We start from the raw sequence: 26,913 nt of genomic DNA, 5'->3' as shown, positions 1-26,913 counted from the left end.
AAAGGGCATGAGAGTGTATTTTCACAGGACCTACAGACTTTTAGAGAAAACCACTGTTTGTGTGTGAGGTTGTGTGTATTCTCATGTTTCACGGCATGTGAGTGTGTGTGTGTGTGTGTGTGTGTGTGTCCAGATGCCACACTGCCCTGCAGACGCCCGGACACCCACATCACACAGTGGGATGGTGACTCGGCTGCTCCTCAGTTATTTCCTGTTGCTCAACATTTGCTGACTCGCTGTGAGGAAATAAATCAACCAGTCTCGGCATGAAACAACGAAACCTCAGATATTTCTCATGGAAACGCTGCGGAGCCAAGATGGAGGTCAGACCAGTCGACTCTCGGCCTCAGGAACATGCCGCTCTGATTGGATGATTATGAACTGCACTCTTCTTCTTCTGTATTAAGCTAGTCTGAGTTTTTGAGGACGAGGAGCCGTCGGGATTTCAAGGACAGGAACAAAGAAAAAGGTCTGAATGACACAGATCTCGGATTACAGCAGTGATTCTGAATTTCTGCAAAGGATCATGGGAGATTTGAAGGCACAACTGCCCATTGAAAGCTTGGTTTCTATCTGGTGTTGCAAGATACGCTGACGATGGAATTTATTATCTGTTAAAACAAATTCAGTTGTGTGTGAGCGGAACATTTTCTAACTGTCGAACTAAAACCGTCACATTTAGTATTTTGTCCAGGATCTGGTGTTTTGGAGTCTGGGGTCTCTAGTTGAACCACTTTTTAGCAGAGTGTTCAGCAGCTATTCAGAAGAACCTCAGACACTTCTTGGCAGAGGAGGATTTCGCGACCTCACAGCCGCCATGCTTCCTGGAGGACTGGTGTCGGGCGGAGGGGGTCGCGGCGGCCGGCTGTGCCTGCTCCGGTGGCTCGGCCTCCGGCTGTGGTCGCGTCGCGGGACCCTGGTGTTCGCTCTGCTCTGGTTCGGCTCCTGGTTGTTCCTGAACGGCCTGGTCCTGGTCCACAGGAGCATCATGTCCGACTACTGCACCGACGACAAGAGCAAGAGGATCCTGCAGAGACTGGTGAGTCCGACGATCAGCTGATCGCCAGTCTTTACAAACAGCAGGAGGGTGATTCACTACATGAAATCATATTTATTCTTGATAAAATTATTAAAGTCCAGTTGCTCCTGATGTTTCTGGGATCTTGGTTCAAATATTAACACAATTTTCTGGGGTCATAAAATATCAGCGTTTTGGTTTTTTTCATTAGATGAGTCGTGGCTCTTTTGTTGATCCAACTCACATGAGTACGGAAGCCCTGAGAGGTCAGAGATTTTTCTCTCTTCCCTTCAGGGCTTCCGTACATTACATCAGGTTCTGGCCACATTACTAAAACACTGTTTGTACCTGGTCCAGGTGTTACTTATTAAATCAAAACTAAATGTTGTGCTGCTATACTTGTTATCAATTATCTGATATCGCGGTGTCCTTGAATGCATCGCCATTGTGATAGATTTGTTTTCTGCAAGTTCCCAGTCCCACTCGATGATTCGTGTGGCGGGAAGCTCGTCAGGAGCGATGTATGATGTGGAGAGCTGTCTGCAGGAATGTGAAATAATTACAGTTAATGAGACTAAAACATGCAGAAGCTTCTCTCCGAGACGTTCACAGCCGAACGCTCGTCCGTCTTTTCTCCTGCTCGTCTGTCGAGTCTTCGGCTTTGAAGACTTTCCGCAGAATATTTGTGGTTTGGAGAACGACCTGCGGCTCTGAGTGTCAGGCGCTTACAGCAAAACAGGCGGGCGGGTGGAGATAAACGGCCAGAGGTCATTAGCTCTTAATGGCCTCCTGCCTTATCCGCTGCAGCGTCTACTGGTGCACCATGGGTAAAGACTGAACAAGACGCTCTCTTCTCTCTTTCTTGTTCCTCCCGTCCTCCACTCCCCTTCGTTTTTCAGCGTTCAAACTGTTTCCCTTCTTTTTTTTCCCTCCTTGTTCTCTCCTGTTCTTTCTGCTATAAATAGTTTGAATGGCCCAGATGAGTCGACAGAGTCACAGCTGTTTGAAGAGCTGAGGCCTCAGTCGCAGTCGCCTCAGGGGAGTCCGGCTGGTGACACCTTTCATGTCCAGATGCAGCTTCAGACCGGTGACCGGGCTGTGCTGCGCTTTGATTATTATTACGTTCTGTCATTGACTGATGCTGAGCTCCATCCAGGGAACGTGTAACATTATTCTGTTTGTGTTTGTGTTTGTAAAACGGGTCCAGCAGTTTCTGAAAGTCTCAACTGTAGAGGCTGGAAAACTCAGAAGTAAACGTAGCAAGAAAGATGACTTTTAAAAGTGAACAGTAGTAGTGTGCACGGAGACTGAGACTTTCAGAAACTCTGCTGGAGCCGTTTTTGTTTGAAAACTCTGGGGTTGTTTTTTATTTTGAAAACTCTGGGGTTGTGTTTTATTTTGAAAACTCTGGGGTTGTTTTTTATTTTGAAAACTCTGGGGTTGTGTTGTAGTCTGGATGGACAGGAATGGAGACTTTCAGAAACGATGACGTAGACACCCACGGTGTCTCCTGATTGGCTCTCTTCTGCTCCGAATAAACAACATGAGTAACTATTCAGCGCTATGACCTTGTTGTCTTTGCTAGCAGCGAACGTTGCGTGGACGGAGGTCGTCATGTGGACGCAGCCTCTGTCCCCTCTGCACTCCTCACAGGTTTAATGAAGTCGTATAAATCCATCTTAAACCTCCAAACTCCTCTGTGACTTTGGTCTGGAAACATTTCCTCGTCCTCTTTAACTTTTGTTTTTCTTCGCTCCCTGAACAAACAATGATGTGGGCACATTTCAGATTCATAATGTAATATGGCAACATGCAAACAGTGCTGTTGTTGTGAGAGTAACCATTTAAACACAGAGAGGAAAGCCGTTTTCCACCACACAGGCTGTGATGTCAGCCCTCCCTCCCTCTGATATTCTGCCTCTTAGACATCCAGAGTGGAAACTGATGAAATCCCAAATAAACACAGATCCAAAGTCAACAAACAGTGCGTGTTTGCTGGAGTAACGCAGATCTTTCGCTCCATCCATCACGCTGCTTCTCCGCTCTCGGAGGTTCAGCTCCAGTCACATGTCGACTGAGAGCAACAAGAGCTTTTGAGTTTCCGGGAGCTGGTGTGTGTCCTCAGAGGGACGGAGCAGTACCGTGGGACAGATGTCCGTCCATCTTTCCTGCTAATCTCTTTAAGAATGTCGAGGTCGAACAACAAAACCTGACGTTGTGTTCTGACAGGTAATCCTGCTGTCGCCGCTCAGGTCTGTCAGCGGTGGTGGAGGTTCAGGCTTGTCTGAACTGCTCCAGGTGTTGTAGTGACATGAACTAAAGTCTGTCAGTCCTCTGCTTCTCTTCTCAGATCAGCCTCCTTTCTCCAACCTTTCATCCCGCGGATTAAATCTTGAATGTGTTGAAACTCTCTTTCATACGAGTACTTGAAGCTCTGTGGTCCGTAAACGCCGGGGGGTGGGGGTGGGGGGGGTGAAAGGTTAGTTTTGTGTTTGGATTTAGATACGAGTAATAACTCATGTGATGAAGAGAAATCTGAACCTCAGGTAGAGAAACACCAGGAGGTGAAACAAGCAGCATAACCTGAGTGAGGATAATCTCCTCTTCAGACCGAGCCCACAGGTCGACTGACATCATAGTTAGGTTTTGTTGCTAGGCGACATCTAGTGGTCGTGGTAACGATGACAGGAACAAAGGGACTAAGGGACAAAGTGACTTGGTATAAAGAGAGACAAAAGAGGTGGTGGTGGATGGATGAATGTGACACAGGAGAGCGGTGTGTTCGATTCCCATGTGAAACCAGCAGTTTATTTTGTAACCATGACGACAGAGATTATTGAGGAAGTACTTATTTTAAACCAACTCACCATCTTCTCCTCAAACCTAACCAAGCCGTCACTGTTATTGACGTTTATATGACCACCCCTCCTCTTTGACCATTTTTGGATTAGCTGGGAGTTAGGGGCGGAGTCAGAAACTGCCAAGATGGCGACGGTAGAGCAGCTCACTCTGAGCTTCAACACCGCTCTTGTGGGTGATGTCACAGAGGCTACGTCCATCTTTATTTACAGTGACAAGCTCACTTGTCTGTAGCTAGCTACAGCTAGCCCACCATCAAGGATCCCAGGATTATCCTCAGATCGCTAACGTCCAAATAAATGCTGCTCCCCAGTCCGCTTGACAAGCTCCTGTCTTTATCAACAAGACACGCCCACGACAATGACAGCAACTCTAGATATAACAACAGGAAGTCAAGCTAGCTTCAGAGACATTATCCTACCCTGATAAAGACATTCATGGTCCCCAGATGATGAATCTGAGTCACTCTGGTGATCCTCTGACATTTCCTCTGGCGCCACCATGAGGTTGACATCAGCGGTTTTCAGTGAACCGTTTCAACAGCTGTTGGATGGATTGCTGTGTAGCTTGACCCACACATTCATGTTCCCCTGAGGATGAATTGTGATAACTGTGTTGATGCTCTGACTGTAGCGCCACCTTCAGGATAAAACAGTCTGGATTCTTTACACTGGTGCAGACTGAGTTGTTTTCCAAAGGAATGTCATTATGACTCTAATGGAAACTGGCAGGAAGATGCTGAGTATCAGGGAGCTTTGTGTTTGGATTATAATGACGGATAAGCTTTAAGTAAATGATCATTAAATGGCTTTAAGGGATAATTGTGGTTTATTACAGCAGTCAGGTCATTGTAGTACATGATTGAAACTCTCAGCGTGGATGTTTATTTGTCCACTGTGTGTAAGAGCGATGGGACGGAGATAAAAATACACTCTTGGGAAACTGGGCTCGGTGTTCATTCATCTCTGACATTTCAGTATGAAAACAAACCGTCTTATTTTGGGAAAAGCAGAGAAAACCCTCCGGAGAAGTCGTAGGTTTGTCTTATTGCCCGTCTGGTTCGGAGATGACGGTGAGTTCCCGCCGTCTTCACCTCTCCTGGGGCGTTTCTGTCCGTATTCTACAGTAAATGAGTTTCTGTTGTTGTTGTTGTTGTTGTAGAAACTTACAGATGGAAAAACAGTTATTTGATCTGCTTCATCACAAACGCACCTTTCTTTCCTCCATATTCTCCATCCATCCATCCTGCTGCAGCACCAACGACTGAAAGGATTTTCCTTTATTACACATCAAAGAGGAGCCGCCGCCCCCCTTTACCCTGATGTCAATATTACAACATCAAACACTGTTATAATGTAAAATTCCCTATCAAGTCTAGGTCCTGGATCTGGATCCCGGTGTTCTGAGAGAGAGGTATTGATAAAGAAGATTTTTGGAGGAGGGGCTGATCTTATTGGCTGAGTCAGACTGCGGTGGGTGAAGATGGAGAACCCAACATGTTTCTACAGACCTGCAGGTTCAGGGCTTTCAGGACCACATTTCTAGGACCCTAGTTTGTTTGCTACAGCGTCACCTGGTGAGTTGGTGGGTTAGAGTTAGTTAGTGATGTTCTACGCACTTGTTAAGAACCAATTGTGTTTCTGGGTCGGTGCCAGTGTCACAGAAAACTAGGGTCCTGGTAGACGGCGGTTCTGAAAGTCAGGAACATGAATCATCAAGGTCTAAAGAAACCTGGTGTTTCTCAGGTAATGTGCCAAACTTTGACCTTAAAGAAGAAACATGAATGAATTCTACACGACAACAACCACTACATTTACGTGACGGTAATTTCTTCCAGAGGTGCCGTCTCACAACTTCCTGTCAAAGTCAGTGGTTTTCATTGGGCAGAGGATTCGATCTGTAAAATGGACTTGAGCGCTGACACTGGACCCACTGATCTCTGTCATCCCATTTAAATGAATTCTTCTCAGACCTGTGTCTCAGTTATAAATCCTGGACGGGTCGGACCGACGTGACGTGCAGCCCGTGCTGCTGTCGCTGAGGTTCAGGGTTTAAACTTGTGATTCATTGACTTCTTCCTATCAGACAAACCCGAGTGTTTCCTGTGTTGTCACCGAGGAGCCGGTCCGCTCTAACTCTCGTCTTTACGTCCTCTGCTGTTGATGCTGCAGACTCTCTGCACACATGGTTTCTGTATGTTTCTGATCCTCTGCCTATTTATGGTCTAATCTGATCTGTTGCGTGGGTCCCTGCATGTCTCCGGCATTCCTCGGCCTATTTATGGCCTGCCGCTACATTTTTTATGGCCTACCTCTGTTTTTTAATGCTGCCTGGTTTGTTCCTTCACAGGGACGTGGGAGAGAGCAGTAGGTTTATCCACTGGCGTGCCTCTGCATTTCCTCTCACACAGTCTGCCTGTCAGGAATCTAACCTGGTACATTTGGGCATTTATGACCTCCAGTGAAGTGTTGCTGTATCACAGAGCCAGAGAGCTGAGAGTCTGTCTGCGGCACAGTCCTTCTCTCAGCCACTCTGCTCCTGTTTTACCAGAGAGGCATCAACTAACCTGTGACCTTTAATGACCTCTGAATTTCAACATTTACAACTTTACACCTAAAGACAGAGAGAGTTGCATACCTGTCTTCATCGCCGTGGTTACGATAACAGTCATGGCTTGGTTAGGTTCAGGAAAAGATGGTGGTTTGGATTAAAATAAGTACTTCCTCAATATTAGACAATCTCTGTTGCCATGGTTACAATAATAACAAGGAACGCTCATGAATAATAGAAACAGCACGGGAATCAAACTCCGTTCTCCGGCGTCATATTCATCCGTCCACCACCACCTCGTCCTGACATGGACTCCGTCTCTCTTTATCCTACATCACCGACACTTTCCCCTACGACCACCTGATGTCGCCTAGCAACAAAACCTAACTGTGACGTCACAACAGCCTGCTGCACAGACGACCTGTGGGCTCGTTACGTACCGGAGGACAGTCTTTATGGTAACACAGGAAACAATCCAACTATTTCAATATCTGTTTTTCCTCCCTCACTCGGCTGATTTAAAACGCTGCACAGAGCCGCCGACACGCGTCAGCATGGCGGCTGAAACATGCTTCCACCTACATGAACCTGAGCAGCCACATCGCCTGAAAACACCTGCAGGCTTTCTCATGTTTACGTCTGTAGGAGCTGACACTAAAATATAACCTAAAGACTGACGGCTGTCCAATCAGCACACACACTTCATCACCTGTGTGAAGGTACGTGAACGCCCTGACACAGAAAACAAACACTCTGACTGAGACGACCTGACGAGACGCTCCGTCCCCTCCGGCAGGACGTCCTCCGTCCTGTCTCTGAGGAACCTGATGACCTGTGGTTCTACAGTCAGAGTTCACACAGCGTCATGTTCCGACCTCACTCCCTCCTGCTCGTCCCAACTATCACCACAGACACTGAAAAACTCAATATTACAAACTAAAATTCTGCATAAATTTACTGAAGTAAGTGTCAGTGAGTAGCAGCAGTAACAGATACTCAAATATTTAAAGTAAAAGTATTTCTTCTCTGAGTTTTATATCATAGTACTTCAAGTATCTTTGGGTTTTGGACCGAATGAATGTTGAGAATAAATCAACATGTGGAAATGATTGTATTTTCTGATGGATAATGAAAACCAGAACATTCACTTTGCAAATTAACAACAATTTAAAATGGAATAAAACACAGTTAATTAAAGTTGCTACTAAACATTTAAACTATTAAACCTGCTTGCAATAAACAATCCATCATATCAGCTGTTATCAGAATGAACTGAGAGCAGCAGCTGCCTGAGAGACAGAGCCGATCAATCACAAGCGATGAGGTGATCAATAGACGAGGACGGTCCTTTAATAACAGAGAGGTGGATGAGTAAATAAGGAGAAGATTCAAACCATCGTCTCAAACGTTTCTCCTCATAAATCAAACTGAGTTATTCAGACAATAACTGCTCATCAGTCTGCACACACACAACACTCACACACACACTCACACACACACACTCACACTCACACACACTCACACACACTCACACACTCACACACACACACTCACACACACTCACACACACACTCACACACACACTCACACACTCACACACACACACTCACACACACACACACACTCACACACACACACTCACACTCACACACTCACACTCACACTCACACACACACTTGAACAGATCTGGGCAAACAATCAAGATTTCCTCCGACTGTCGCCCCGGGCAACTGGCTGTCAGACAGGTCGTGGGGTTTCTGTTCCCATAATGCACTGCGGCGTCAGAGGTCCGGCACCGTCAGCCAAACACCAAGGTCACACAGACACAGCGTTCACAGCATCATCACCTGGGTTACACCAGCTGTTCCCAGATGTTGTAAAACAGACTCCTCTCACACGCAGATGAAACCGTCAGCTGATCGTAGCTTCTGCCTCGGATGGAAACAACGGAGGAAGTCACAGTCAACACGTCGGTTGTGTTGTTGTTGTGCGTTGAGCCCTCAGGGCCACCGTAGAAAAGGCCGTTAAATGGACGGCGACAGAACGATGACCGACTGTATCTGAAAACAACCTCACACAGTGTTTGGTAGAAAGACGCACAGAAAACCCACAGGTTTGTTCCTGTAGTGCTCTGACGTTCATCTGCGTTCATCACGCAGCTTCGCCAGTTTACGGTTTGTTTTACGACTTACGTCAGAAATGATCAGTGCGACATTTGAGAGGAAACGGGGATGAAGCTAACGGTTAGCTGCTCTGGGATTGAGCTAAATTTCATCAGTTATCAGCCTGTTACCGTCAAACACTGACAACGCACGCGATCACGGAGCGGAGGATTCAGACCCAGTCGACTAGCAGACACAGCGCTGTTCACCGTCGCACGTCAGAGGACGAGGGAGACACAGATCGACCTGCTGAGTTTATGTTGTTGTCATGGTAACACGTCACTCGGTGACTCGAACTAAAACAAATGAAGTGGCTCCGTTCAGACTGTCTGGGTCTGACACACAGTTCACCTGATAACTGAAGGGAAGTGTCATAAGGGAAGTGAAGTGAGGTGAAGGGAAGTGAAGTGAGTGAAGTGAAGTGAAGTGAGGTGAGGTGAAGTGAGGTGAAGGGAAGTGAAGGAAAGTGAGGTGAAGGGAAGTGAAGTAAGTGAAGTGAGTGAAGGGAAGTGAAGTGAGGTGAAGGGAAGTGAAGTGAGTGAAGTGAAGTGAGGTGAGGTGAAGTGAGGTGAAGTGAAGTAAGTGAAGTAAGTGAAGTGAAGTGAAGTGAAGTGAGGTGAGGTGAAGTGAAGTGAGTGAAGTGAGTGAAGGGAAGTGAAGGGAGGGGAAGGGAAGTGAAGGGAGGGGAAGGGAAGTGAAGGGAGGGGAAGGGAAGTGAAGGGAGGGGAAGGGAAGTGAAGGGAGGGGAAGGGAAGTGAAGGGAGGGGAAGGGAAGTGAAGGGAGGGGAAGGGAAGTGAAGGGAGGGGAAGGGAAGTGAAGGGAGGGGAAGGGAAGTGAAGGGAGGGGAAGGGAAGTGAAGGGAGGGGAAGGGAAGGGAAGTGAGGTGAAGAGAAGTCAACTGAGTGAAGTGAAGTGAAGTGAAGTGAGGTGAGGTGAAGTGAAGTGAGTGAAGTGAAGTGAAGTAAAGTGAGGTGAAGGGAAGTGAAGTGGGTGAAGTGACGTCAAGTGAAATGAAGGGAAGATGTATTCGCAGTGTGTTTGCTTCAGTTTCTTTCTGCTCTTTGAATCGTCTCAGTCAAACTCTGATGGGATCACAGAAGTGGACCGAGACGACCCGGAGAGGACGGTCCAGCTCCAGTGTCTGACTCAGACTCTGGAGTAAAAGCAGCTGAATGTTGCGGTTGGTCCAAACTCTGTTTATTAGCTGCAGCATCATATTTGATCAGCTCGTTGTTTTCTTTACATGTAAAAGATTTTTCCTACAGTAGGTTTATCTGCAGTAACTGGAGCTGTCAGACAAATGCAGGAAAAACTTAAAGTGAAACAAAAATTCAAACAACTGCACTTGTGTACACGTGTACATCCTCCAAAAACCAAAAACTGTTATTGGGAGAAACCGTCCACACACCGCCACGGTCTCTTGATCTGTATTCAGCCACATCTGCTGCACGGGGGGATGAAGAAAGGGAGGGAGAGGAGAAGGTCAGGGGGGGACAGAGAGCGAGCGAAGAGAGGACAGATAAGACGAGAACAGAGACACTTAAAAGAGAGAGCAGCAGTGCTGGAGATGAGAGCTGCATACCAACGAGGAGGCCTGCAGGGTCACAACAAAGCTGTTTGAACAGCGTCAACACGGCTGCGTCTCTGCTATTCTCTGTGAAGCCGCCACTCGCCCCGAAGACGCCGCCTTTGAGCCGCGTGTTCAAACTGCAGCTCTGCCTCTGAACTCGCATCGCGTCAGAAAATATCCACCCTAACAAGGTTTTTAATCTGCAAGAAGCACCACTGAGATTTTCAGAATAAAGGGAGTTTTGGGGGGACGGTCTATCCGACAAAATAAAAAATAAAATAAAATAAAGGCAGAGCTGGATCTCAGGCAGACGTTTGATCAGCTGTGAGTTTGAGCCTTTGAAGAATAAATCCACAGGATTAAGAATCAGACAGTTGATATCAGCTTGACAGGTTTTAAAGTTTTGAGGTTTGACGCCCAGAGAAGTTTTACTAAAGCCACGCTCCTCCTGTTGCTAGTAATGCATGAGTGTGTGTGTGTGTGTGTGTGTGTGTGTGTGTGTGTGTGTGTGGTCTCTGTGAGTTTGCATGCAGGCCTCCTCCTCCTCACGCTCTCTTTAAGTTTTCTCTGCGAGGATGAATGTGAGTTTTGACAGGTTTTAAAACCCGTGGCCAAAAACACGACTCAGCACAAAGCGGCTTCGCTCGCTGATCGTCACGTTGTGTCAAACTATTATACGGCTCATGAAATATTCAGCCTCGCTACAGGACGCTAAAGCAACAGAGTGCAGCTGAATGAAAGAGCTGCTCTGTGTGAGGTGAGTTAGTGTTCTGGAGGACGACAGATGCAGTTTCTCTAATGTTTTCTTGTTTTTAAAAAAGACTAAAGCTGCGATTTTTAATGAATATTTTAAATCATTTTTAATTGACTTCAGTTCTATTAAAACTCTCTGTCACACAGACTGAACATCTTCTATTAATGAACTTTACTCTTATAAAATTTTAGTTTGTTTTTACTTAAGCAGGAACAACTTTTAAAATTCTCCTTGATGTTGCGTTTAAGGACACTCTGACAACAGAAAACTGAAAATTATTCAGCAAAGAAACAATAAGTCAAACCCACATGAAGAGTGAATAATGTGAATCTGATTTGAAGGTTTCGGTTCAGCGTTGTTGAGTCCTTGAACGCACCACCCCATATTAAAGTGAATGTTGAAGAAAGCAGCTCTGCACGTGGAAGCACATCATCATCATCCTCATCATCATTATTATTATTATCATTATTGATAAAAATACAGATAAATAAGTAGTGTCCGGCAGACAGTAGACAGAGCAGGAGACTTATTGCTTGTATTGATTGGATGGATCCATCTGCAGAAAATCTCAACAGAAAACAACAAGTGAGAGAAGAAAGAAAGTCAAGATAAAAACTGACGCCGTGTTTTGGAAAATTGAGGCTAAAGGGCGAAACAGGAAAAACAAGGTTAATGGTCCTTTAATCACCGACAGTCACTAAACGTTTAGAGTCGTTCAGAAAACACATCGACGCGTGTTTGACCAAAGATGGTCAGTTCACATGTAGAAAAAGCTCCGAGTCCACAGGACTGAGCTCTTAATGCTGCGCGCACTAATGCTGTGTAAATACACTGAGACAGTTTGTGCTGCTCTCTGCACAGACGCAGCCTGCAGACACGTTTCTCTAATCACTTTTATTACATATTTCTTCCCCGGGTCTGAATATGAAGCGATGCCTGCGAGCGGCGATGGCAGCTGATAAGAGCTTCAGCTAAATGATGTTTTATGAGAGTCGTTCACATCCAGGCTTGTTGGTTTATTGGGTTTCTCTCTGACAGTGTCGGTGGAGGTTTATGCCTTCAGGTTGCTGATGAGCTTCAGAGCGAGTCTCCACAAGTCTCTTAGTTCATTTAACAACCAGACACCGTCAGACCGTGTCCAGAGTCCCGACCGGTCCTCATGAGTCGGCCATTACTGCTGGTCAAGAATCTGTGGGCTCTGTGTTCAGGGTGAGTCGCACCGTCACACACTGAGATCTGAGCCGTTTATCAGCTGACAGATGAGCGTGGTCGCCCACTAACCACCAGTGTTTCTGCTTCATTAAGTCAACGACAGGCACCTGCTCGTTGCTCATGATGGAGGATAACCACTGAAGATTATGTGTGTGTGTGTGTGTGTTCATTAGCAGAGACAGTGATGCAGACTGTGTTGTGACCTGCGACTGTGAACTCACCAGCTGTGAGATCAGCCTACACTTCCAGTGAACTAACCCTGAGGTCAACCGGTCCAGCCACACTGTGTGTGTGTGTGTGTGTGTGTGTGTGTGCAGATACACACTGTGCACATGCAGCGGTGAATACAAGCCTTTCAGCCCACACCTCCAACATCCCACAGGCTGTAAAAATCACACTATTGTTCTCGGAGCTCAGCACAACAAGAAAACTCATGAGGTGTTGACTTACACCGCAGGCCTGTGGGGAAACTACGTTACTGCACTTGACCTCTGACCTCCTGTCACCAGTGATGAATCACTCACTGTAGCCTGTTCTGAGCTGAGGGCCACACTGATGCTTTGTACTTAATGTGATTCAAAAACTTCCTCTGTGTCAGAGACTTGTGAAGCAGCAGCCAGGGCGTAGTCAGCTCCCATGACACCAAGTGTTTCTGAGTAAATTTGCAGAGTTGCACTGTCAGGACCCCGATGCCCCCCCCCCCAACATGTTACCATGACAACTATGAACCCCCTGAAACAGCGAAGAAGAAGAAGAAGAAGAAGAAGAAATCTGTGTGTGTAAACAATGGTGGATTTTAAAATACTTCAGGTGATGGAAACTCCTCGGCACCACGGAGGTGTAGAGTGCTGCTACAGGCTCCACCTACACCTGTCTCACCTGTGCCCTTAGATCAGGAGGCAGAGGATATGACTCCACCAGCTGCTACGACCCAAGAGGAAGACTGTGATATTAACAGTCATCATCATCGTCAGGCCCACTTCAGTTTGTCCAGTACTTTGGTTTATGACCAAACACCTGCAGGACTGATGATGTTCCCATCAGCTGGACGCTGCGTTCACTGACACATACAGCGGTGGTGATGGCTGAGATGAGGGTGGAGACTGTACTGGATGTTAACATATCTACCAGGGAGTGAACCTCCCGCTACGCTGTGTTTCCTCAGTCCACATCCTGCAGCTGCAGCTGAGTGAATCCACGTCTTCAGGCGTGTTTGAGGAGAAAACCTCACATCTGTCACTCGGTTTCCTTCAGCTTTCAGTCTCTTCAGCCTCTTCTGCCTTAAAGAGAACACAAAAGCAATAATACATCACTACTCCCCCAGAAAATATCTTTAATTAGAGTTTCCAGGGACGCGCTTCGGCGTGCCGATTCCTGAAAAACCTCAACAACTTTGGCAAGTTCAGACAGAAACGTCTCGGCGGTTTTCTGCACAAACGCTGGACCTGTGTTCCTCAGTCGGCTGCTGCTCGCTCAGCCGAGGCCTTCGGGCTCGGCACACACAGGAATGTCATTAAGGCGTTTTAATGTTCCTCGTGTGTTCGGCCTTTACCGTTATGGAATGTAATGGAGAGAGCGGGACAACAAAGACCGCCTTTCAGCGCGAGGGAGACCGTCCGAAACGTCTCAGCTTTCTCTCACCGCTGCCAGAGGAAAAACTCACCGCAGTCGAAGCGTCAACACGACAGAATCACAAAGAGAAAGAGTTTAAGTAAAACACATTTTTCCCTTCGATTTTCTTGTGAGACTGAATGCGACTCACAGCGGAGATAAAAGGCCTGTAATATTTGGTTAAAGTAGAGTGAAAGATAACACTGTTCATTTTAGGCATTTATCTACTATTTTACTCACGTTGTGCTCTTGGTATGAACCTAAGACTTTAGTGAACACACTTTAATTCATCAGTGAAGGTTTGTTTTCACAAGAGATTTGAAGACTTTCAGGAAACTGGGCTTTAATTTAACAGCACTTTGGCCAAACGATCCGTCTGCACAGTCCAGAGAACAAGCAGCATCATTACAGAAAGAACTGAGATTGTTCTGGAAACTCTGAAAGTATCTTAAGAAATTAAGTGGAAATCAAGAAAATACCATCAAACCTCAGAGAGTTCAGTGAAGAGCAAGAAGGATTCAGAGAGAATGAACTCAGGTAAACGTACCTGAAGCTCCAGTCTGGGTTTCAGAGGAAAGATGGAAGGAAGAAACAAAAGGAAGGAGAGAAGGAAGGAGAGAAGAATAAGTAGCAAGGAAACAAGAAAAGTAAAGAGGTGAAAAGAAGCGAAGTAGGAAAAGGGAAAAAGATTTTGTTGACTGTGACTTCTGGACGAATGAATAAAAACCAGCTGCAGGAGGAAAACGTCTTTTCTTGGACATGAAGTGGAGGAAAAAGTAAAAAGTCTCCAAAATGGAAAGTCACAGTGACATTTCAGACGTGTGTTCCCTCTGCGCTGGCGTTGGCAGACGGACCCACAGTTCATTAACAGATCTCAGCGCTTCAGTCTGGAGCTCATTTGCTTCCTGAACGCGTTTGTTTCTGCCGTTAGCTCGGGGGGGAGTCGGCCAAATAAACACTCTGCATCGTTCTGCTGTTTGCTGGCAGGAATCAGCCGCTCTGGAACTTGGCGTCCACATCAACAGGGACGAGATTCAGACGACAGCGGCCGACAGAGTCTTAATTGAATCCATGTTGTTCATTTTGGACTCGCCGCCGGTCATCAGAGCGACACCGGGACGCAGACTGTGTTTACTGTCAGACTCCTGGACAGCCACCGAGTGAATGTGAACATCTGTCCACGTGCGCACACACACCTGCGGGAGCTGGACGACCTTTCCAGACGAGAACGTCACAAGAGGCCGACGACCCCTGGACCAGAAACCAGGAGACAGATCCACTGACATGCAGAGAGCAAACATCACAGGGAGGAGTCCTGTCTGAACACACGGACATGAAACACACATCGGATCAGTCAGGGTCACTTCCACTTCCTGAGGACGTCATCATCTCCCACGTCCCTCCAGAATAAAGCTCCAGAAATCCACGTAGAAGCCAGAGAAAAAAAAGTGGCTGCAGAACGTTTCTCCTTCAGTGTCACAGTGAGTCAGTGAGAGTCGTCTGTACGTCCACGACACACTGACAGCAGCAGCTGCTGGGACGCCAGTCAGCTGCTTGTGGTGGGACAGTTTATATAATTTAAACAAATGTAGAATAAAAAAGAGAATAGCAGCACCTGTTCACAGCTGCAGGAAAAGCTGCACGCTGCTTCATTTTAACGTCCCAATGAGTCAGACTGTCGAGCTCGAGTTTCAGTCTCGGGGATAAAAGATTCTGTTCACTCTAAACCACCGTCTTTTTTAAATGTCTCATGCTGGAAAAAAACAAATCAGGAGTTTAAGGAAACTTTCTTTGGCAATTTTTTCAGTTTCTTTCATGTTCCTGGATGGATTGTGTATCCCTGCAGCAATAACACACACACACACACACACACACACACACACACACACACACACACACACACAGATGATTTTTTATTTATTGTTTAAATAAGAAAAAAGTCTAATCTGAATTGTGACACTTCAGACTCTCCAAGAAACCTGTGCGAACCACTGAGTTCTGTAACAGATATTAAAGAACATTATGCACACACACACACACACACACACACACACACACACAGCTGATCCTCTCTGCAGGACTGAGCAGGGAGGAAGCAGCTGGAGAGGGTGATGTGATGCAAGGCGGAGGAAATCCAGGGAATTAGAGCGGATATGTGAAGGAGCTGCAGAACTCTTCACACTGGAATCAAGACCACGGTCTGCAGATGTTCGAGCATGCTGGGAGAATTCCTCTGCTCGTCCCGCTCTGAGAGAGAGAGTCAGTGTCGCGTCGCGTCGCGTCACGTCACGTCGCGTCGCGTCGCGTCACGTGGTCCTGACATTAAAGACGCTTCAAGATTCAAATATTTCAAGTGTAAGGAACGGAGCCGTCAGTGTGAATCCTGAACAGACGCTGAGATACAAACCACAAGGAGTGTGTGTGTGTGTGTGTGTGTGTGTGTGTGTGTGTTCAGAGAGCTGGGATGTTCAGGCTTGGGGTTGTAACCAAAGATGAACCTAAATTTTCCACAGTTAATATGCTGACAGCAAATATCACACTCTCACACACACACACACACACACACACACACACACACACACTCTCACACACACACAGAGCAGTATCATTCATTGTGATGTGAGACGGCAGGAAGTATTACTCAAAAGGGGGGGGGGGGTAATTGCAGAGTCTCCTTTAACTTTCAGCACCCCCCCTCCCACTCCTGTTGAGTCCATCAACACACACACACACACACACACACACACTGAGATAAGGAGAAACACTTCCAGGGTTTATCTAGAGGGAGGGGAACAATCCAGCAAGAGACAGGTGAGCAGGAGGAGCAGTGAATAAGAAACAAGAAAAGCAGGAAATGAAACGAATGAAGCTGAAATCCGTTCAGACTTCCACCTCCACCTCCGCCTTCACCTTCACCTTCGCTTCCACCTCCGCCTTCACCTAATAAAACATGACACATCAGATCGGATCCAGACGGCCGGAGAAACTCAATGTTTTTCATGTCCTACATTTTAAACAGCTGCATCGTGAACAGAACTTTGTAGTTTCTGTTATTTTCATCCAATAGAGGCTCTGAGCCTCTCTTCTGATTGGCTGACTGTTTTCTGAGTGATCCAATAAAAATATAGCAGATTTCAGGTAAAAACAATCAGAGAAACCAAATCCTGCAAGGTTTGGATGGTGGGTCCAGGTGGGCGGGGCTTGGTGACTGCTTTGTTGTGACATCACAAAGTTCCAGAAGTCCTGACGGCTGGTTTTAAGGCTCAGTTTCTGAATACAGGCTGTGTGCATTTCTCTGTGGACTGAGGCTTTGATACTTTCACAGTATTAATATAGAAGCTAGAGCTGATCTATAATCACACTACACATGGACACAGACCTTTACACTGGAGGAGCTTTAAGTCAAATAAAACAGTGAAGTAGAAGACACAGATATGATAAAAGTAAATTTTCTCCACCAAAATAATACATTAATAAGTGAAGCTACAATATACAACTGTAAAAAATAAAGTCTGTGCTGCTGTTTTCCCCTTTTTACTCCTTAATTACACAATAAATAAAAGGTTGTTGAAACAACTGTTCTCCAGACTACAACACAGGTTCCCATATTTAGGTTCTCCTTCCTCTCAGTCTTGTTTTTCTCCACTGTACCGACACTTAAGCCAAACAAGATTACAGTGCAAACCAGAGGCTGAACTGTAAAGTGATTCCCAAGATTTGTGGCGTGACCGAGCCGTAAAGACTCGTGGTAAACTGTGGAATCTGCTCTTTAAAGCACAAACAGGGTGAGATTAATGGGCTACAACCTGCATTACTGCAGGTGTAAAGCCGTCCAGCAGGTGTGTGTGTGTGTGTGTGTGTGTGTGTGTCTCAGCTCCTCACTGACTGATGTTTGTGTTGGAATGTGGGCAGAGCGAGGATTAGCCGGGTAATCCCCGACCAGGACAACGCTAATCCTCAGCCCCGTCCCTCACACCTCTGCTGGACACTGAGCTGTCCAGACACTACACAGGACACGTGTGTGTGTGTGTGTGTGTGTGTGTGTGTGTGCGCTCATCACTGAGTTCAGTCAGATGTAGAATCGTCTTCAGGTTTTCACAGGTGAAGAGAAAGAACAACAGAAACAGGTGGAGAGAAGAATCAGTGTCAGGAAGATGCAACGAGTCGTTTTCATCTTGTTTCACACTAAGATTCATTTTCATTTATTTTCTCAGATTAACTTGATTCTCTAGTTGAAGTTAAATACTCTCATTACTAAGATGTAGACTCGAGTAGTATCCTCATTCTGGTCATTCTGGTCTGACCCCAGCATCACTGCCACACTGCTGATACTGATTGGGTATCAGTGGAGGTAAAATGGCTGTTCCCTGGTTTAACCTCCCTGTGATGCTGTTCAGGGTTCAGTGACCTCACACCTCTGCTCTGTCCCACAGTGTCTGGAGTTCGGCGAGGGCTCGGTGACGGGGGACATGTGCGAGGATCTGTGTGTGCTCGGCCACGTCGAGTACAAGCGCTGCCTCTACTACGAGAACGGGAAGAAGGTGATCGAGGCGCGCTGGAGAGGAAACCCCATCATCCTCAAGTCCAAACTGGAGAACTTCTCCTCCTACGAGCCACTGGGAATACTGGACTACCAGGTGACGTCTGCCTTCTAATATTTACCTGCTCAATTTAGATCCAACTCAAATTACACTGAAAATGATTCTCAATAATCTGTTCTCTGTTCAGGACACGGCAGAGGAGCTCTCTCCTCTCGATGTGGTTTTCTACGCCACTCTGGAAGTAAGTCTGATCAGACATTAATAAATCTGCTTATCAGACAAACATCAACATTCACAGTGGATATTAATATCCTCTGACCTCAGGTACGAAACTCCCTGGGGCTGGCTGAGGAGGACGAGGATGAAGAAGGAGGAGGAGGAGGAAGTAACGGCTCTCTGGCCAGACTTTGGGGGAAGAAGCTGAAACACAGAGACAAGAGTTACTCCAGAGCAGAGCTGGCCTCCCTCTGGTCCCTGCTGCAGCAGGAGGAGTACACCTTCCTCAGGTAAAGCAACAGCTGCTCCTGAAGTATCCTGCAACCAAATTTGTCCCAAAGGTTCAAGGCGCTAGAGGAAAAGTCATTCAATGTCCAAACTGTAACGGTTCATCCTCCGGGAAGCGAGGAATGAACGTGTTTATTAGAAGTTCATTACACAGGATTTTGATATTTCTTGTGAAATATGGATCTTCTGACCTCACGGTGCAGCCAGAGGAAACTTCAGGTTGTCACCAAAATAATGAGGGTTCATCCTCTGGAGACCATGAATATTCACAGCTAATTTTATGGCAGTCAGGTCAGTAGTTGTCTGCATCTCTAGATTCCCACAATCCATACAATCATATTTTTCCAGCATCTCCTTCTAAAAACGTGACTATGTGCTGGAGTCTTACCACATAAGCTCGTCTCATCTGAGGACGGGGGACAAAAAGACGTCAGTTTGTTTTCGGTCGGAGGGCACAGACACTCAGACACCAACAGGCTGGAAGCCAAAACTAAAAATAAAGCAGGCGAGGCGAGGTGACCTGTGCTGCTGCTTATCTGAGGCCTGCAGACAGAGCTGCAGTGACAAATGGAGTTTAGATAGAAAAAAGAAGTGTGTGTGTGCGTGTGTGTGTGTGTGTGGGGGGGGGGGGGGCTCATAATAAATGTTCACTCAAAACCACAAACCTCATGGTGGCGCTAGGTGGAAAGTCAGAGGATCATCAAACAGAGAGATGTGTAGTTGTTGAGATATTTCAGTCTGGACCGAGCAACAGCTGTAGCATGGCTAAAACTAGCATGGCTAAAACTAGCATGGTTAAAACTAGCATGGCTAAAACTAGCATGGTTAAAACTAGCATGGCTAAAATAGCATGGCTAAAACTAGCATGGCTAAAACTAGTATTTTTAAAACTAGCATGGTTAAAACTAGCATGGCTAAAAATAGCACGTTTAAAACTAGCATGGTTAAAGATAGCATGGCTAAAACTAGCATGTTTAAAGCTAGCATGGTTAAAACTAGCTTGGCTAAAATAGCATAGCTAATACTAGCATGGTTAAAGATAGCATGGCTAAAACTAGCATGGCTAAAACTAGCATGTTTAAAGATAGCATGGCTAAAACTAGAATGTTTAAAGATAGCATGGCTAAAACTAACATGGCTAAAACTAACATGGCTAAAAGTATAAGCAACAGAGTATGAAGCTCTCTGGTTGGATGTTTCTCGCAGCAATGCTCTCTGGGACTTGTAGTTGACTCATGTCTCTGGTGTTTTGTGTGTATTTGTGAACTCACTCCTGAACCTTCATCTCCCACTTCGGTTCCTCAGAGTCCTGCAGGACCTCAGCACCCACGTGGCCAAGGTGTTGGGCTCCTGCGGTCATTTCTACGCGGTGGAGTACCTGTCTGCGGGACACGCCTGGGACCAGAACATCTTCTCCCTGGAGGAGGTGGCTGCTCCCGGGCCGCAGGGTCAGGACCGGGCCGGAGCCCGCGGGAGGTGGACCAGCAGGGAGATGGTGCACCGCATCGCGCTGAGCTTCCTGGACATGGTGTGGCACTTTGACAACGACTTCACACACAAACTGCACCTGTGTGACATCAAACCGGAGAACTTCGCCATCAGGAAGGACCTGACGGTGAGTTTTCACCCGCATCCACTCTGTTGGATAACATCTCCTCCAGAGTGAGTCACTCTCAAACCCACCAAGTGAGTCTGAATGGCCTTAATGTTTTCTGAGAATAAAATGAACATGAACAGGATAAAAGCAAAGCAGAGAGGAGGGAGTGAAGAGATAAAAGGGATTAAAAAAAAAAGAAGAAGCTATTAGAGATGGAAATCAGAGAGCGGACGGTGGATTATTACGTGAGGTTTTTCTTGAAGAGATGTTTTTCAGCCCAAAGTACAAGATATGACCCTGCTGCTGGGAAAGAGAAGGTCATTGTGCACACACACACACACACACACACACACACACACACACACACACACAGTCACAGTCACCTTAAATAATCTAGCTCAGGCTTCAGCTGAAAGTCGTCTGTGTACATAGAAAAGGTCGTAGCAGCATTTGTATAAATACTGTATCTACTCTATATAAACCTCTGCATCATTTATACACTAACATTATTTAAAAGGCACATTCAGTTTCCTTATTAACAGATACTTGATAGTTTCCTGCTGGTCGGAGGAGGAGCTCCCTCTGCTCAGCTCCACCTTCTTTGTTGGAACAAAACTTTTGATAAAACCAGTTTAAACTGGAGAAAACAACATTGACTCCACGTTGATGTTATCACACAGTCTCAAAACCAACAGACTGAATTATTATCTTTAACCCAAAAACTGCACTGGCTGCAGTCTGGCTGTGAGGGCACGGACGACCTCAGCAGTCTGGACTGAGAGGTTAAACCCGGTTGAATTTAAAGCTTATTTGTGTGGAAATAACTGAAGGTGAAGTCACTTTAAACAAGCTTTTCCCACGTTTCCTCTGACCATCAGAACCAGCTGCCGCGTCGCTCCGCTGCTTCACACACCATGACCTTCCTCCATGTTTGTCGTCTTTCTGTCTGTGCTCGAGAACAAAGCAGCCGACACATTTATCCTGGGTCATTTATCTGTAATTTGACGATTAAAGGTTGAACTTTGTTTATTTTGGCTCTAAAATGAGCCTGACGGATAAAAATGGACGTCCTTCCAGATCTTTGGTTGTTTTCCCGTCGTTATCAGACGGTTCGATGGTTTGTGTCAGACTGTCATTAATCCAGATGTGTGGCAGGTCTGCGCTGGGATCCGGCCAACAATCCCAAGGCTCATTACGGTTCTCACAGTGTTGTTCCTGTCAGACATGCAACACATTAACCACTCACTCTCTGTCATGCCAACACGTAGAAAACAAGCGCTCCTGTAGTGTTTACCATGAACACAGCAGCAGCTTCCACACATGTAAATGAACAGACAGTAAAATCAGCTTCCACTGCAACTAATCAATCATTTGAAATCTTTTTATGTTATATTAATAAGTCTGGTGAGATTGTATTTTTAATCCACATGCAGACTCAAACCATGAATGCACTCGGACAGAAACTATTAAAACACATCAGTGAGTGTCACCATGAACACACAGTCCTGCTGCCACAGGCACCAACTGTGGATTAATCCGCTGCTGAAAATAGTCCCAACAGATTCAGCTTTATATATTTCCTCCTGTTTGTTGATAGAAGCGACAGCGACTTTTAAAAAAATAAATATGTGAGTTGTTTTTAAAGATTTACATGTTCAGTAATTAAAATGATTAATTATAGGTGCACGATAATATTTTAAATCATAAATCTACAGGATATTTAAATGAACTCAGTGTTTGTTTTCATTGTTAAATTCTTCAATTATGATAAAAAAAACAAACGTGGAACCTGATGACCTCTGAGTCTCCGTGGCGTCTCCTGCAGGTGGTGGCCATCGACGTGGACATGGCGTTCTTCGAGCCGAAGATGAGGGACATCCTGGACCAGAACTGCAGCAGCGATGACGACTGTAACTTCTTCGACTGTTCGTCCAGGTGTAACCTGAACAGACGCAGGTGCAGCCCCCGCCGCAGGAACAGCAACCTGCAGGTAAGACTGAGCAACAGGAACTTTCACTCTCAGGTGTTTATCCTTCACCTGAGTCCATCCATTGTAAATATTGCTTTACACCTGTACTGTACAGCACCTGTACAGATTTACATCCAAACCGTTACAGGTTGGACCAAACAACATTTAAAATGATGCTCACAAACTAAATTTTATTTTATTTCTTACTCTTATTTTGCTCTTCTGTGTTTTATATGGGTTAAAGGTTATTTATTATTTATTACATATTCGTTTATACAAAGAATAAATTAAGATTTTCCTGTCTGACATTTGATCCTGTCCCTGTTTATATATATATGTATATTTTTTACATTCATTAAATTAAAAGTTTTGGGGTTTAGGAGAATATCAGATCTGGTAATTATATATATATATATATATTATATATATATATATATATATATATAATAATTCAGACATGGGGATTTGATTCAATTAGAAGGTGATGATCCATTAGTCTTTCAGACTGAAAAACAAATGTTGAGGTGAAAACAGAAGATCATCTTTATATTCCTCTCCACGTGTCCAAACCCTTCTCTGCATATTTACTCTGTGTCATATTTAATGTTTCTGTGTCCGCTCTTCTTCTCCTCCCCGGTTTCCTCTGAACGCTGTCTCCGGCTCAGACAGAAAACGAGGCCTCGACACATTCGCGCCGCCGTCCGTCCGCCTCGCTCCTAATAAGGCGGTTGATAAATTACAGGCTTGTCCGTTTCTCCCAGACTCAGTGATCCATCTTTCACAACATTTAATTATACCTGCGCGCCGTAAAGACACGAGTGGAATGATAATTACTGATCGGAGGAGACGAGGGCTGAACCTGTTGACATGTTGTGTCTTTAAATCTGTTTTTATTAGAAACCTGGAGAAGCTTCTGATGCATTCGAATTTAATTATTTCAGACATGTTAAAAGTTTTATATTAATATATTTTGTTTTTATCAATCTGTATATGTGTTTTTCTGCAGGTTTAACCTCCAGAGGAAAGAGAAAATGTAAATAAATAGAAAGCTGTGAAAATGTGAAACAGGACATTAATTTATATTTATAAAGTAAAAGAATACATTTATCTTATGATTTTTGTCTTCAGTACATTTCACCAATAATTGATCAATGAAACACTGTGGGAATAATAATTTAAAAGCACAGATAATTTCTTTAAAGTATAAAATCCCCATTTAAAATTCTGGATCCATAAATAAATGTGAATATCTTTTATTAATCCAGGCTCATTTAACACGTTCTACATCAAAAAGAAAATGATTCAAATCCTTCTTTTATTCATTATTTATAATTCAAATTAATTAATTGTTAGCTTCTCATTTTAATTCTTTAATAAAAAATTAAAAAGTGAATTTCTTCAGTGTCGGTTTATTAGTAACAGTTCAGTCCGGTCAGACACTGTGCAGTAAATTTAATTTTTTCCTTCGTCTGATTTTATTTTTCCTCTCATCTCTACAGGACAATAGTTTAATTCTTTAAATAGAACATGAATATTCTGTATTATAAATGTAAATATTGTTTAAATACAAAAATCAATTCTTTGATGCAAAACAGTGAAATCTGTTTCAAATTAGATTCAGAAAATGTTTCTATTATTTTGCTTCAGAGTTTACCAATAACATAATTATTATTATGTAATTATTATTATTAAAGTTTAATTATAAAGTAGCTTCAGTGACATCACATCACAGGTTTTTAGAGCTAAAATTAGTTTTTTAAATTATGTTAATGATCAAATACGTTTAAAATGTAATTTTAAAAAGCTTATATAATGTATATAATGCCTAATTACATTATTCATTTTATTATTATTATTATCTTAATGCGCCGGCCCGTCAGACTCGAAGGAAATGTCTGGGACACAAAAGCTGAGGCGGACATCACCATCGCCATGACAACGCCCGGACAGACTCTCATCACCCTGCCGCCTCCTGTATCACATGTCATATGATACGAGATACCTGCATTCACCAGAGGAGGATGTGTGAATATGAGACGGAGGGAAAATAGTTTTCAGCGGGTGATGACTGGATGTGATGCACAAACACCGAGGAGATACAGACCGTAAAACAAGGAGAAGCTAAAAGTGACCCGTGATCGCACCGTTTGTAACGACAGGCTGTTAGAGGATGGATAAATGTGAAAAGAAGAAACTAAATGTGAGAAGAAATGAAATTAAGAAAACAATTAAAGAAAACAGAGGACGCAGATGAAAAGAAGAGCAAGAAAATGAGAACAAATGAAGACGAAGAGAAAACACGAGGACAAAACTAAATAAAAGAGAGAAAACTATGAAAGAGAAAAGAGGACGATGGATGGACAGAAGAAAATAGAAAAACAGTAAAAGGAGAAGATGGAAAAAAGGAAAAAAACTGAACAAAAGATCAGAAGAACAAAGGAGAAGAGAAGATGAGTGAAGACCTGACCAGACACCGGCACAGGACAGCAGGTGATGATGACACGCCGCTCTCCTATTGGCCCGTCTGAGGCTCCACAGGTGTCTCCTGAGCACGACCTCTGATGACCCTCCACCTGTCAATCATCTCCTCAGAGAAAGGAGGCATTGTCTTTTTACCTGTGTGTGTGTGTGTGTGTTGTACTGACTGATCTGTGTGTGCTTGATAATGAAAAGTGAGGTGTCATCTGCATAAAGACAGATCCTCTTTAGAATCACTCATCGGTTTCTCGTCTCTTCTTTCCTCGTCTCGTCTCTCCTTTCTTTTCCTTTCTTCTTCTCGTCTCTCCTGTGTTTTTGTTTCCTCTCTCCTTCCCTCAACCCTCATTTCCTTTCCTTTCCTTTCCTTTCATCTCTCCACTCCATCTTCCTTCTCTCAACTGTTTTCTGTTCTTCTTCCTCTTTACATCTTCGCCCTTTCCTTTTCTTTCCTCTCTTCTTGCTATTAATCTTCTCCTTACCTGTTCACTCCACTTCTCTCCTGTCTTCTTCATCTGCTCTTCGTTAATCTCCTTGTCTTCCCTCATCTACCTCTTTCCTATTTCAACCTTCTTCCCTGTGTCTTTTCCTTTTCCTCGTCAGGTGATCTGTGAGAAGATTTTCAGGCCGTGGTTTTCTCCAACTCTGCTTGGGGCCAAAGCAGGACTCCCTTTGCAGGTAGGATTCATACTTTCATGACACATTAATCAATTAAAGAACTTGATAATTAGTTAATTACAGGTTTCGCTGGGTCTGAACAGGTGGAGCTGCAGCGAGCGGTGCAGGAGTGTTCAGAAACAGAGGGAGGTGTGGAGGAAAGAGAAGAGGACGGAGGAGGAAGAGGAGGAGGCGGCAGAGACATCCATCAGCGTCTGCTCAACATCCTGACCCGCCTCCTCCATGAGGGAGGGGCTTCAGGTGAAGGAGGAGGGGCGTGGGAGGAGAAAGGCCACGTCCACACAGCGCTGAACTTCTGAGGAGGTGAAAGGAAGTCCATGAGAGACCTGCAGAGAGACGGAGACGGACGCTCTTTAGTCTTCATACAGGAATAAGGACGTAGAGGTTAATGCACCTGACGATGATTCCTGTAGAAACGTTCATCCTGAGATCCAGTGAACCCGCTGGAGAAAACACATACACTTGTTTACATGTTGGCTGAAGGCAAACAATTCATCCACTGACCCATCTCAGGTCCAGAGCCGCCTGTTGAGCCACAGTCACTTCCACAAAATCAGTAGTAACAGGACGGAGATTCCTTCCAGGTCTGGACCATTTCCGAGACATATTCAGTCCAAATACGAACTATAAATCTAGACACCACATGGACAAAGGTTTGCGACCACATCATATACAGCGGTACAGAAGACTAGACTTTGTTTCCCGGTGTCCAATCCATCACTTTGGGTTTCATCACAGCGAATCTGGAAACATGTGGCGAAGCCTTAAGTGTGTTCTCGTCAGAGGAACATGTTGTGGAGGTTTTCTTCATTTACTAAACCAGTTAGTCTCAGTGAGATTTAAAAACTCTCTCTCGTTTGAAGAGAGCCTGTAGTCAGAAAACAGATGTACATAAAGCTGTAGGTCGACCGTAACCGTGAGAAGTAATGTGAACATTTATTAATGAAGTTAAATTCTGGTTTCATAGTTAAATTGTCCGCTTTCCTTTTCTTAGGGTTTAAGTTTGACAGTTCACTGGTGAGTTTTGAGGTTTTCACCCATGACTTAGTCACTGACATTGTCCAGCTGAACTATTTCCATTCCAAACATCGTCTTTTTTAATTCTCTAAAATGGTCAAATTCTCATAAATGATAAATATGAAGCTGCAGCCAGGAGTCGGTTAGCTTAGCTTAGCTTAGCATACATACTGGAAACAGGGGGAAACAGTTAGCCTGGCTCTGTCAACACCGAGCAGAGAGAGAAGCTCACACGCTGAACACATAATATCTTCTTAATTTATTTTTGTGTTTACATCAGCAGCTGGACGGCTTCATTTTAACACACAGTAGATGTGTAGAGACTAAACGGCCTCTCCAGGGCCGGGCTTCTGTAAACAGACTAAGTATAGGTGAAGTTTGTTTTCATATGTACA

At 44.8% G+C, this 26,913-nt stretch overlaps 1 protein-coding gene across 1 annotated transcript; it reads left to right on the top strand.

Moving 5' to 3' along the window:
* Nucleotides 1-143: 143 nt before the first annotated feature.
* On the top strand, nt 144-26,913 carry fam69c (family with sequence similarity 69 member C). The gene is made up of 8 exons (XM_022766488.1): nt 144-1,039; nt 18,171-18,374; nt 18,466-18,519; nt 18,603-18,784; nt 20,088-20,397; nt 22,205-22,369; nt 25,427-25,501; nt 25,585-26,913. The coding sequence occupies exons 1-8, from the start codon at nt 818-820 to the stop codon at nt 25,798-25,800; spliced, it is 1,428 nt and encodes a 475-aa protein (XP_022622209.1). The 5' UTR covers nt 144-817; the 3' UTR covers nt 25,801-26,913.

This window comes from Seriola dumerili, unplaced genomic scaffold (genome assembly GCF_002260705.1).
Source record: "Seriola dumerili isolate Sdu_G_001 unplaced genomic scaffold, Sdu_1.0 BDQW01000859.1, whole genome shotgun sequence".
Lineage (NCBI taxonomy): Eukaryota > Metazoa > Chordata > Actinopteri > Carangiformes > Carangidae > Seriola > Seriola dumerili.
Note: the sequence above shows the minus strand (reverse complement) of the source record. Positions and strands in the feature narration are given on the sequence as shown.